At 52.0% G+C, this 13,305-nt stretch overlaps 1 protein-coding gene across 2 annotated transcripts in view; it reads left to right on the top strand.

Moving 5' to 3' along the window:
- ARHGAP26 (Rho GTPase activating protein 26) overlaps positions 1–5,655 on the top strand; it is a 111,955-nt gene extending 106,300 nt beyond the window's left edge. The window contains exons 21-23 of one of the 2 annotated variants that reach the window (XM_027902172.1): positions 10–120; positions 1,899–1,990; positions 3,824–5,655. In XM_027902172.1, coding sequence (XP_027757973.1) covers positions 10–120; positions 1,899–1,990; positions 3,824–3,912 — 292 coding nt within the window. In that variant the 3' untranslated portion in view covers positions 3,913–5,655. The remainder of the gene's footprint in view (positions 1–9; positions 121–1,898; positions 1,991–3,823) is intronic. The other variant, XM_027902182.1, reaches the window with a different exon arrangement.
- The last annotated feature ends 7,650 nt before the right edge of the window (positions 5,656–13,305 follow it).

Consider the following 13,305-nt stretch of genomic DNA (forward strand, 5'->3'; position numbering starts at 1 on the left):
GTCTTGCAGCCCTCAGAATCCAAGCCCAACGTCACCCCTCTCACCGTCCTGGCCCATGTTCTCCGCGCCATCAAGTCCTATGCCCACCTCCTCTACGTCCAGCGACTCATCCCCCATCAGGTCTGTTGCACAATTCGCTTTGCTTTTTGTTGCTTTTGCTATTTCTGTTTAATTTCCCCGGTTTCCCCCACTTCACTTCCCTTTCCCTTCGCATCCTGCTCGAACCCCTGCAACACAGCTGTCTGCACTCAGCAAGAGAGGAGCTTTCAAACCCTTCTGCCCCAGGAGAGACCCTTTGAACACCCCGCAGGGCCTCTGGGAATCTCCTGCCCAGGCCAGCAGGAGCTGGTGCTCACAGGTCATGGCCACAGTGCCCAGTGTCACTGCCGGTCTCGGTGGTTTTCTCTGGCCATTTCAGCTCCTGCGTTGGCTTTACTCTGCTCTGCAACAGGTAAGAAGTGTCCTACAAGGAGTAAAGAGCCTTTGGAAAGCACAGTCATCCCTCATTTTCTGGCCACTGCTTCATCTGGGATCTGAGGACGGTGAAGGACATGGGGCAGCACAGGCGTTTGCTGCTCTCTGCCCATGTCTGTGTGCTTGGAGGCAGGAACCCAACGGGAGCAACCACCAGGGTCCAGTGTTTTGGTCCCTGAAAGCCCCGCAGGGCTCGGCTGGGCACAGTGGCAGCCAGAGAGCGGCCAGTGGGCAAGGGGCAGGCTGGGCACAGGGTCACCAGGCTGCAAAGGTGGTTTTTTGAGGAGAAAACCAACAACTTGAGTAATTCAAGGTAGTAAGCCTGAAAATACCTTTTGTTTTTCATCTGATGGTCTCTCAAGCACTCCATGTGAGTTGGTGCCACCCCAGCAGTGAAGGACCCTCTGGAGTGGGAGGATTGTTTGCCCAATCCTGGGTTTTAAGTGTTTGGGAGCTGCTTGTGTCAGGCAGCTGGAATTTTGAGAGGAGAGACCTCCATGTCGGGGCTCTCTTCACAGCAAAGCCAAAACCATGCTCAGCTCCCCTGGTCTGGGATTTGCTGTGAAAGGGGAACTGGTTTTGCCACAGAGCACTGCTGCTTCCCTGGGCTTGCTCAGAGGGAACTCTGAGGAAGTTCAAGTCCTTGGAAAGATAAAAACTGGTGAAAGCACTGACCTGAGAATGGTGACGCCTTGTTCCCCACCCCAGCAGCTCCCGGGGGGCACTTCCATCACTTCTCTTGGCTGTGTCCCAGCCGAGCAGCCTGTGGAGTGCTGGATGGATCTGGCTGGCAGAGTGACCCAGTGCCTGGGCAGGTTGGCACTGTCACCATCACCGTAGCCTGGCAGTGTCCCAGCTTTGCACCAGCCTTGCTCCAGCCCAAACCCAGGAGGCTCCAGGTGTGGGGACAGCTTTGTACGCCTGTGCTTTGCTCTGGGACCCTGAGGTCCCTCATTTTCCCTGCTCTTTCAGTGGATCACTCCATTCCTGGCTCTCTGCGCTCCGATTCCCTCCCCCGCAGCGTGGGCACACTGACACTTCCAGCAAAATCTAATGGCTGTTAAATCTTTTTTACCTTCAGGTACAGTCTCTAAAGAAGCGCAGCAAATTCTTCACGGACCTGCTTGGTTTTCTGTTTTAGAATACCTTTCCTCCAGTGCTAATTTTTCCTTGAGAAATCTTGTGGTTGCAGCTGCAGCCGGGAGTGATGGGTTTGGCAGAGCGGGGTTGGTGACACCTTTGCTCTGTGCCAGCCTCTGGTGGGTGACGGCCCCTCAGAGACTCACAGAACATTCCAGCTCCACTGGCTGCAGCTCCCCTGGGGACCCTGGCTTGGGCTGCTGCTCTGTGGGCACCACAGGGCACAGCAGGGCGTGCTGGTCTGTCTGGGTGGTTTTGTACCAACCTGTGCCCTCTCTTTGCAGCTCCCCCCTGCGCAAGGCCCGCGCCCTCTACGCCTGCAAGGCCGAGCACGACTCGGAGCTCTCCTTCACGGCCGGCACCGTGTTCGACAACGGTGAGTCCTGGGGCTACACGTGGGCTCATTTTTCAGTGCAGTGTTTAGGATGCGGTTCCTGGAGTGTTGGGAAGGCGGGATGGCGAGAGCTGTGCCCGGTGCCACCGGCAGAGCGAGGCTGTGTGACTGTGCCGGATCCTCCCATGGGTACGGACCCTTCTTCTGAGTTCAGGGGAGAACCCGGTGAGCTGGGACTGCCCCAGTGTTTGCCATACACAGAGCCATTCCTGGAGGGCTTCTGGGTAGAAGAGATTAGATTCCAGGTACCAGCACCAGAAATATTCTGTGCAGTTGCTGTCATGTTTCATGCAGAAGATGGAAAAGTATCATGTGCTTTGTCCCTCTGGATACTGAGCACTGGACTTTGCTTAGTCAGAGGCAACATTAATGAACACAGATTTTTCTGTTTCCTGCACCCAGTGTCTGTGTCCCATGGAACTGAGCAGCTCTGGCTTAGCTATAATTCCAGTGTTAAGAAAAGATTTTTTACTACTTTGCAAATAGTTCTTGGCTTTTATATGTTATGCATTGTCATTTGGGATGCTGCTACCACAGGCTCTGGTTTTGCCCTGGGATATAGAGGAGGATACAGCAGAAAGGGGAAGATAATGAATCCATGTGAATTAAAGACAGCCCTTCATCTAAGCAGCTCCATAGTCATCTAATAAATAAACATGGTCTCCCCTTTGAGAGCCCGTGGGAATCAGAGCAGCTCGGTGGGGAATTAGGAGGGGAACAAGTTTGAATTAAATACATTATGTTTGCTGATAAAAATCAATGGATTATTCAAGGGAAAAAGTACACAGTGTGTTCCAGTCACTCAGCAGCACAGTCGGGGCTCACGTTGGCTGAAGTCAGAACCAGCACAGCTTGGTGGGGGTCTTGCTGTGATCAAGGGGCTTTACAAACCCCAGCAAAGGCAAACGGCTCTCAGAAATACACGCAGGCAGGTACTAGTTGGACTTTAAGCTTTGTGACCAAGCAGCAGCTTAATCCAACAGGGGTACTGGGGCACTGCTGCCCACACTGAGCAACACCCACGTGGTCAATAACGGCATGTTTGAGAGCTCTGGTTAAACTCATGTCTTATTCAGGCTGACTCCAGACATGGTGTGAACAGTCAGGCCTGCAGAGTCACGTGAGGCTGGGGCAGCTCCAAAACACTGCATTGGTGTAACCCTGGCCTGGGTCCTGCAGAATCAGCACATTTTCAGGAGTTGATTGAATAAAGAAAGGCTTTTGAGGACTGATGAGGTTTCTGGTTGCACACAATCAGGTTGCAGGTTTTGCTTTCCCACCAGGAGCATTCGCTAACGCAGTTTCCGTCTCAGACTGGGCCAAGGCCAAGCCGGGATGTGCAGGGTTATGATGTGATGGAGTTAATCATGTTCTCTCCAACATCAGAGAGGTTTTAGCCCGAATCTGGAGAAAGTTTTGAACCCCCTGTTTTTATCCCAAATGCTTCACTTCCCTCAGCCCAGCAGCTCCAGGGAGAATGTGGACACGCCATCCGCAGCCGAGCGTGCGGCTCACTTGGTCCTGTGGTGGGATTCACTTGGGGAAGGAAAGGCCAAGGAGTCCCACGGGAGAGCAGGCACAGACAGAGCACTTCAGCTGTCTGAGCCCCTTGGTGTGTTCACAGAATCACTGAATGGTTTGGGTTGGAAGGGACCCCAAAGCTCATTTTTAACTCTGTTAGTTTTCCTTTCTTGAAAATAAACACAAATTAAAGGTCTCACTCTCTTCCAAGAGCAACTCTGACGTTGTCAGCACACAAGGAGCAGCAGCCCCAATCCCCTCCTGTAGTGACCTGCCCTGTCCTTCTCTCCACAGTTCACCCATCCCAGGAGCCTGGCTGGCTGGAAGGGACCCTCAATGGCAAGACAGGATTGATCCCCGAGAACTATGTGGAGTTCCTATAACTGTGGGTGTGCACAGCGCCACTGCTGAGTGTTCCATGGTATCCATGGCCGAGTCCTGCAGGCCCCAGCGTGACGTGGGGCCAGGACATCCCTGTGCCCACTGCGATGGATGTTTGTGTGGATCGTGACATGCTCCTCTTCTCCCAGTGTGTGCCAGGGCTGGGTGGGAGCAGCCCCGAGGAGATGGAGAGGTGCCCGAAGCTCACATCCCAGTGAGAAAACCAGGAAAGGGACAGCTCCACACTGCAGCCACGTGCTCTGAGCCTGCAGACTGTGAATGGCATGAGAGTCCCTGAGCCGGGTGTTCCTCACAGCAGGACCATTCACTGGCTGCACGGAGTGTCAGTGGGAGCTGGGGGACCCCCACCCACCAGTGTTCCTGCCAAGGAGGAGTGGCCAGCAGCGATTCCTGTGCTCCCAGATCCTTCCCTGCATTCCAGCCGGCCTGAGCAACACTCTCCATGCTGCCAGAGAGCACCCAGACCTTGGGGGCAGGGGAAGGGGTGGGGTGCTTTCAGCTGACACCAAACCCCAGGCTGGGGCTGCAGCAGTGCTTTGTGGGGGCTGAGCCCCCCATGGTGGCTGGGGCAGCCCCGGTGAGGCGACCACCCTCCTCGTGCCACCGCAGTGCCGGGTCTTGCAGGCGAGAGCGAGCCCTGGGTGGGCTCTGTGGGGGCTCAGGGCTGGTGGGGCTCCGCAGGTGCTGGCATGGCAGTGTGAGGATATTTTGGACCAAACCTCTCAAGCTCTTTTTTTTTTTTTTTTAAGGATTTCAGTTTTTGTGAGATGAACCTCAGTGCTGGGCGAGGTGAGCAGCCCAGGCTGCCTTCCTGGTGCAGCCCCAGACAAACCCCGCTCCTGTTTTATGGCTCTTTGGTACCTCCACTTCCCAAATCCCATTGCACAGACACATCCATGCTCCCACCAGTGCCCAGGCCGCTGATGTGCTGTGTTGGAGCTGCGTCTGCCACTCTCCAGTGCTTTTTAGGTGACTCCTTGCTTGCAGCCTGGTGTGTTGTCTGTCCGTGCCAAGTCTGTGCAGTGCTGCTTGTGCAAGGTGAATTATTTCCATCCTCACAGAGCATTTGCTGTTGGTGTGGCCATCCTGGGGTCTGTGGAGAGCAGAGGACGAGCCCTTCAGCTCTGCGTGCCCTCAGAGGATGCTCCTGCCTCCGTGGACACACTGCGAGGGCTCGGCAGAGCGAGTGTGCAAATCCCTCATCATTCCAGATCATTTTTACGGGGGAAGGTGGAAGAAGGAGCCCTGTTTGACTGCAGAGCCAGGATACTGAGAGCTGGAATTATTATATTTTATAAAAGAAAGTCTGAAAAGAACCCCCAGCCCATGGTGGTGAGTCCTGCACCAAAGCGCCGCTGCCGCTGCCCTGGGGATGGATGTCGTGGCTTTTTGTAACAATTTTTAAGACTCTGAGTGACTGAATTGCTGTATGTGTCACTTTTTATTTTTGAAAGAATTAATGTATAAATAGAGTATCTTAAAATATTACAAGGCAAAGATCTATATTTGATATTTTTAGAAGAGCTGTAATGAGAGAAGTGAAGGACATTCAAAACCGGTCACAGAGACGCTCCCAAACACCCTGACCCGCCCCAACCTCCCTGAGTCTTGGGCTGCTGCTTCATTTGCTCTGTGGTGTCACTGAGAGAGGAGGGAGCTGAAATTTCAGCCCTCTTCACGTTTCTTCCACAGTAATTAAACTTCCTGGGCTTTTGTCTTTGGGGGGGGGGGGGGGAAATAGAAGAAAAAGTCGATCTTTTTTTCCTGCTTTCCAGGGCCAGCAGCACAGATTGTTCCCACGGGATCACACCCTCTCTATAACACCTCGATTTTTTGGGGGATACTCTGGGCTCCTCACCTGGCTGGTGTGGTTTGGGCCGGGGTGAAGTTCCCCACCTGCCTGGAGGTCTCTGCTCTGGGGTGTTGGACAAAGAGGGTGAGAGGTTTGTAGGGATAAATGCCAGCCTTTCAGTGGCACATTGCTGGTTCGTGTCCATCCTTGAATTGCATAGTCAACATTTGTGCTGTTTCTTGGTTTTCCTGAAGCTGAGGATGGGGCCAGTCTTTATCCAGTCCTGGCATCAGATGGGGCTGGGCTTTATCCAGCTCAGGCATAGGATGAGGCCGGGCTTTATCCTGCCTTGGCATCACTCCATGGCTGTGGCTGGTGTTGGGACCTTGGCTGGTGCTGGTGCTTGGAGCTGGTGCTGCCCTGCCTGGGGCAGGTGTAAAAAAACACCTTCCCAGAGGGCAGGAGAGGAATGGGAAGGACTAAGGGAAAGGATTTTTTAAAAAAGCTTCATATTTAATCTGTCATCACTATTTGCTTGTGTTTGGGACCATCCCATCCAGAGCTGCTCCCCCATCATCACTCCTGCCTTCATGGGATGCTGCCAGAGCAGAGAATGCTGTGGATGAATGGGAATGGCAAACATGCCAAAACCACTCCAAAAGGCATTATTTAGGGACACGGTATTTAAGGGCCTGTTTAGCGATGCTGTGTGAGCACCAGCACAGCCCACCCGCTGCCAGGAGGCTGCTGCCAGCCGTGTCCCCACAAAACCTTTCCATGCAGTGTCCCCCTTTGGCTCCCCAGATGCTCCTGTTACTCTGAGATGGGAGTAAATTCCTTTTCCGAGGCACATGGGAGCTTTTGGATGTGCTACCTAGAGGGTTTCTGGGAACAAAAGTCCCACGCAGATGTATTTACGAGACGTCTCCTGGAGGAAAGGGAAATCAAGCCGAAGTTATTGCTCTTACAGGAGAGCCAGTGGAATATTTTTTTTTTAATTAAAACTTTCCAAAAAGAAAAATTTGGCTGGAACGCTTGCTAAATGTTCCCATTTTGGGCCAGCTTTAATAGTGTCGTAAACATCGGTTTATTCCAAGACAAATTAAAGATAGGAAATACTTTTTTAAACCAGCCTGACGGGGCATATTAAAGTCATCAGTCAAAGTGATACAAAAGCTGGGTGGTGGCCTGTTTCAGCTCAAGGACACAAGTCTCACAAGCTGGCCATGGCCAGGCCACCACAGGCCAGCCTTGCTCTCCCAGTGGCCACTGACACCTGTGGCATTTCTGAGGTCCCCACAGGCCCGTGGTGAGGCTGCCCATGTCTCTTTACTGATTTTCTGGAGTTTTGAATCAGCAAATGAAGCATCTCAGATGGTTTGGGAGCACCCAGACTACTACCAGCGTTCCTGTCACACCTCCCAGTGCTCTGCTGGGGGCTTTGGGTGGGGTGGAGTGGCTTGGGGTTGAGTTTGGGTTGGATCAGGTTGGGGTTGGGATTGTGTTGGGTTGGGTTTGCGTTGGATTTGGGTTGGATTGTACTCGGATTGGTTTTGGCTTGGTGTTGGGTTGCACTTGGATTGGGCTGGATTTGAGTTGGGTTGGGATTAGGTTGGGTTGGATTGTGGTTGGATTAATTGGGTTGGGCTGGGTTTGTTGGGTTGTGGTTGGGTTTGGGTTGGGATTATGTTGGGTTGAATTGGGTTTGGTGTTGGGTTGTGGTTGGATTGGGTTGTGTTGAACTGGATTGGGTTGGATTTGGGTTGTGGTTAGATTGGGGTTCCAAAAAAAGCATCCAAACCCCCTGGTTCATTGACAGCAGTTCAGCACATTGATGGATCAGGGGGGTCTGTAGCCAAGGGAAGAATTTACCTGCACAAACCCAGAGCCTGGTGGTGGAAGGACGTGGTGCTTTATTAGCGAGCACGTGGTATTTTAATTATTTTAACGAAGCAGAAATCTCAAAGCAATTATAATTTGTGCATTTGGGCTAATTCAAAATTTTAGCTTTTGGGAAATAAAGATTAAAAGCAAAGGGGTTTTTTTAAGAAATAGCTGTTTAAGGCTCTATTCTCTGGGTGAGGAGCTGATTGTTTGCAGATGAGCTTGGCAAAACAGCTGGTAATTTAGCACAATGCTGACGGCTCACGAGGTAGCACCTACCTATTACTTATTGTAAATCCTCCCTCCTGCTAATGAAGCTTATTCTGCTTCTAAACCTCAGACAAAAGGGTCTAGAAAATCACACCTGGGCTCTAAACTCACTGACGCACGCAGGAAGGGGAAAAAGTCTGCGGCAGCCGGGTGTCCTGGAGACCAGCCGTGGGCTTGGATTAGGAGGGGATGGCAGAACAGGGTCTGGAGGTGGGAGCGAGGTGGAATTTGAACAAACCCATCTCCACAGGGAGATTTCTGTGTCCCTTTCTGGACCCTTGCCGCTGTGGGTCCATCTCTCTGGGAGACCCCACAGCCCTCATCGCCTCCTGCCTGCTGCTTCCCCCTCCCTGCCCTGGGCTGGGGTCCAGCTGTTACCCAGGGCAGTCAGATAAATAAATATCTGCAGGTTGGTCAGAGCTTTCCTTCACAACCACCTGTGAGTGAAGAGCAGTGAAGGAGTGATGGGTGATGAGAGAGGCTCTGGGAATGAGCCCCAGAAAGGCTGGAATGCAGGAGTGAAGGAACCCTCAATGAGAGTGTCTCCCTGGCACAGGGGACTGGAAGGGGCCTTAAAGACCATCTTGTTCCACCCCCTGCTATGGGCAGGGACACCTTCCACTCTCCCAGGTTGCTCAAAGCCCTGTCCAACCTGGCCTTGGACACTTCCAGGGATGGGGCAGCCACAGCTTCTCCGGGAAACCTGTGCCAGGGCCTCCCCACCCTCACAGGGAAGAATTTCTTCCCAATATCCCATCTAACCCTACTCTGTCAGTGTGATGCCGTTCCCCCTTGTCCTGTGACTCCATGCCCTTGTCCAAAGTCCCATTCCACAAACACACCTAAAGGTAAGTTCTCCTTTCCAGCTGATGGCACCCTGGGCCGCCTGGGCTGGTTCCAGCTGCTCCAGCAGCCAGGGAGGATCTTTTCCCAAGGCTGCAGCGGGAAGTGCTGCCGTGCCCGGGGCCAGCTGCGGGGTCGGGGCTGTGCCGGTGGGACCGGCGACATTCCATGGCCCTGCAGCCCATCCTGCCGGGATGCTGCGCTGCTGCTGCAGCAGCTGCGGGCTGTGGGTTTGGTTGTAACTCGTCCTTCCAGCCGCTGCCGGAGCAGCTCTTGTGCAAACAAGCTCATTCTAATGCTGTTTACCTACAATGACTCCTGAGGGAGAGCTACCGGCCTGGACGGCGGCCAGGGCTGGGCTGAGCAGGGAGCGTCTGCCGTGTCCTCCTCACCCAGCCGAGCCGGACGGTGACGTTTCCACACTTCCACCGGGATCCAGTTCCTGTGCAGGGCTGGGGGGCACCGGGGGCTTGGCTGCTCCTGCTTGGCCGTGTCCGCGGAGCTGCTCCTCGAACCCCGCCTGCCTGAGGTACAGCTGCCTGCCCTGTCCCACTCCCACAGATCCCGGAGATGTTGTGCTGCTTTGTAAAGCGTATTCATTTTGCTGCAGCCATTATCTGTAATAAATATTTCTGGGTCTGGGAGGTGCACGTGCTGCTTCTGCCTCTAGGGGTTTTTTTGGTTCTGTTTTTTTTGAATGTTTTGGTGTTTGTTTGTTTGTTGTTGTTTGTTTTTCTTTTTATTTGGGAAGGGGGGATTTGGTTTTCTGATTTTTTTTTTCTTTTTAATTTGGGGTTGGTTGGGTCTTTTGTTCATTAACTGTTGCTGTGTTGGTACCTGAAGTGCTGCTGCTCCGAGCCCCGGGGCTGCCCTCCAGCCACCCTGAGCAGAACCAATTACACCACCAGATCCTAATCGAGCCGCTGTTTATTATTTATTTCCCCAGCAACGACGATATATTTAGCCCAGCAGCTTTGAGCTGTTTCAGCCCCATTATGCTCAGCAAATCCCAGCAGCGGGATGGGAGGGAGCGCTGCCCAGGGCAGGGGCAGCCGAGGGGCACCAGCACCGTGAGCCCCCCGGGACCCCGAGGGGGAACCCCCGACCTCCCCCTGCCCGAAGGGGGGCTGGGTTTGCCCCAGGGCAGTGGGTGTGGGTGGGCGAGGGACTGACCCACACGGGGGCAGGGAGAAGCATCTCTGCACAAGGGGAGGGTGTGAGAGCCTCGTCCCTCGGGTTTTCTTTGGCTTGCCAAGGGTTGGGTTGGGCTGGTTGGATTTTTTTTAATTATTTTTAGTAATTGCTCTGGTCTGAACCTCGTAGGCCAGTCCTGTGTTTGTTTGGGGTAGGAACACGTGCAGCTTGGCTGCAGCTCAGCTGTGGAAGTTCTGCCTTCGAGCCAAGAAGGGGAAAAAAAAGGAAAGGGTGTGAGAGAAATGAGGAATTAAAAATGCTGGGGTTTAATTTCGGATGGGTTCTTGCAGGAGCCTGGATGTGGGTACGCAGGGGCCAAGCCAGTCACCCTGGAGGGATGGGGACATCAGGCTCAGTGCCCTCCCCATGGCCTGTACCCCTGCTCTGCAGCAGTTCCCTGTGCTCAGCTCCTCAGGGATGAAGTCCCCCATGTCCAGTCCCTCGGAGATGCATCCCTCCAGCTCCTTGGAGACACATTTCTCCCATGTTCATCGTTCGTTCCCAGTGTCTGTCACTGGGCTCACCAGGCCACTTTTCCCAGTCTCGGCCCGTCCTCCCTCATCAGCCACACAATTAGTGCCCACATTAGATGCTGCCTCAGCAGTTTTCCCCCTACCTTTTCATGTGGTTTGATCTCAAATCAGCAGATCCCATAATTAGAAGGACTCCACTTACTTGTTATTTTTTAAACTCAGAAGTTCCCTGTTGTGACCTCGGAGAATATCCTTAATTATGCTTTGGAGATGTGCCAGGCCTGTGATGGATTGGATAAGGATATTTACCCCTCCTCCAGGTTGATTTTTATCCGCTTTTCCATGGACTCGGACACTGGACATCAGTGAACTTCTAATCTCTTCAGAGGGTTCCTCTCCCTCCAGTCTCAGTTTGACAAGTTCAATATTTACACTTTTTTTATTTTAAAATGGACATGCAGTCGATATATTATTTTCAAGTTTGCCAATAATTGAAATTATCTGTAACCCTGATAAGGAAACGAATCAAACTTGTTGGCCTATGACCCCACTGCTCAGAAAAGCTGTGGCTGCTCCATCCCTGAAGTGTCCAAGGCCAGGTTGGAGCAACCTGATCTACTGGAAGGTGTTCAGGTCCATGTCAGGGGGGTGGAATGAGATGAGCTTTAAGATCCCTTCCAACCCAAATGAGTCTGTGGTTCCATGAAACAGATCTGGCCAGTGCCCTTGTGCAGTTTAGCATCCAGTTGGTGCCAAGATGGGCACAGGTACCAGCAGAGACATCCCTGGAATGAGGACCAGCTGGATCTGAAGGCATGATTACATCTTGGATTTAGGGACTTGAAATGGTTTGGATCCCTACAGCAGCACTGCAGGACCTGAGCCTGCAGAGTCCTGGGTTCCCTCCCAGTCTAGTCCCTGATGGTATCATGATAAGAACACTGGGAACTTCTGGGAGGCCCTCTGGAATAACCAGTAATTTACAGCCAATGAGTCCTGTTCTGCAGAATCCCAGTATTTGTGCATTACATGGCACAGCTCTGCGAGCTCCCACTGCAGTGGGGAGACAGCCACGGACAAACTGGCCTGTTGGGGACCATCCCAGGGACAAACACGAACTCAAGAGCTCAAATCTTAAATGTCGAAATTGTAAAAATGGCATTTAATGGCGTCTTTTCCAAACCAGTCTGAAATGCCATCGTTTTATTGGGATAATGTGAACAAAACAGAAATCATGAGTTGCCATCTCATGCTGGGCTTCATCCGAATTTCTTGGAAGCTAAGGATAGAGCTCCAGAAAGCAACTATTTGCAAAGTAAGGCAGCAGGTGAGGAAGGGCTGCAGCTCCATGGCCCCCAACCCACCCTACCGGGGCAGGGCAGCACCACAGCCACGCTCCAGCCATGGCCAGCGTGGTGGGACAGAGCACAGGAGGGGCAGAAACCCTGCAAGGAATCAGAACCTGCTCCACAGATGTTTTTGATGTCAATGATTTCATAGATGGAATGGGGCAAGTGGGATTTCATGTGGAACGTGAACACATCGAGGACTTGATGCACTAGCCATGAAGCTGGAGCTCATGAGCCACAGAGCCGTTATTTTATCCTAATATCTGATGTCGCTCTTTAAAGAATCTTTCCACAATTGTTTCACGAATCAACGTCGTTATCATAAATCCCGTTCTTGTATTGCCTCTGACCCCCATCCACAGCCATCCAGCTTGGGAATTAATGAAGGGAAATTTATGTAAGCTTTGTTTTAATTGCAAACAATTCAGAGAAATCATTCCCTGCTGGGAACTCGGCCTTTTACGCTGCAGTTAAGTGAGATTTTATTACAGCATGATTCACTCTGCTGCTCAGGGGGTGAAGGCGTGAGCTGTGCTGAGGTTTGAGTTATTGACGGGTTGGAGAGACACTGACATTTGAAAACTCCAATGGCCACATGGCAGGGAAGGAACCTCATGGCAGCATTTTCTGTTCTGGGGCTGAGACTTTCTGGAACCAAGTGCAGTGTTGCCACAGCCAGACAGAGGCACCTTTCAGTGTTGCTGACACAGGAAGTCCTTTTTCACAATTTGAGTTAAATCCTGCCTTTGGGAAGGTATAATCCTGCTGCATAGGACCCCTTAGGCTGGATTCCCATAACCCATACCCTGCCCAGGATCCCTGCCCCAATCCACACCTTCTCCCCCAGGCAATCACCAAGACTTTGTAGCACATTTTGTTTCCCTCTATCACTAATTTTTGGCATTGAGTACCTGCCTTGGGAAGGAGCTTTCATCACACTCTGACAAATATCAGGTAGTTGAGAACCACTGCAGTGACAAAATTTATTTTAAATCATAGAATTACAGAGTGATTTGGGTTGGAAGAAACCTTAAACTCCTCTTGTCCCCCCCCCCCACCCCTGCCATGCACAGGGACACCTTCCACTATCCCAGGTTGCTCTAAGCCCCATCCAACCTGGCCTTGGACATTTCTGGGGATGGAGCAGCTGCAGCTGTTCTGGGAACCTAAATCAATTCTTTATTTAGTTATAAAACATTTTGTGCTGTTTTCCTCAGTTGAACTGTCCCGGCAGCTTCAGCCCTTCTCTGAGGTGGGCACAGGTCAGGCTGCTCCAAGGCACATTCCTGCTCTGGATTACATTAGAGAACCATGGTGCTGATTTTCCTCCAGAAAAACAGACATCAGAATGCAAAGGCAAAACATGTGATTTCCAATTAAATTGTTAATTTGAACTTCATGATCAGAAATTCTCCTGCTCCAGAACTTCTACAGCAGCAATTCACTCCAGTGCAAATGATTCCTGCATATGAGGAGAATAATGAGACCAACACAAATGAACCGACTCCCTTTCGGACCCAACCCTCTCCAGGACCACAGCAAAAACTCCACAAAAGCATTTTGGAGCCA

The sequence above is a fragment of the Empidonax traillii genome, unplaced genomic scaffold (genome assembly GCF_003031625.1).
Source record: "Empidonax traillii isolate 1590-97213 ecotype Southwest subspecies unplaced genomic scaffold, ASM303162v1 scaffold22:size5013007, whole genome shotgun sequence".
Taxonomy (NCBI): Eukaryota; Metazoa; Chordata; class Aves; order Passeriformes; family Tyrannidae; genus Empidonax; species Empidonax traillii.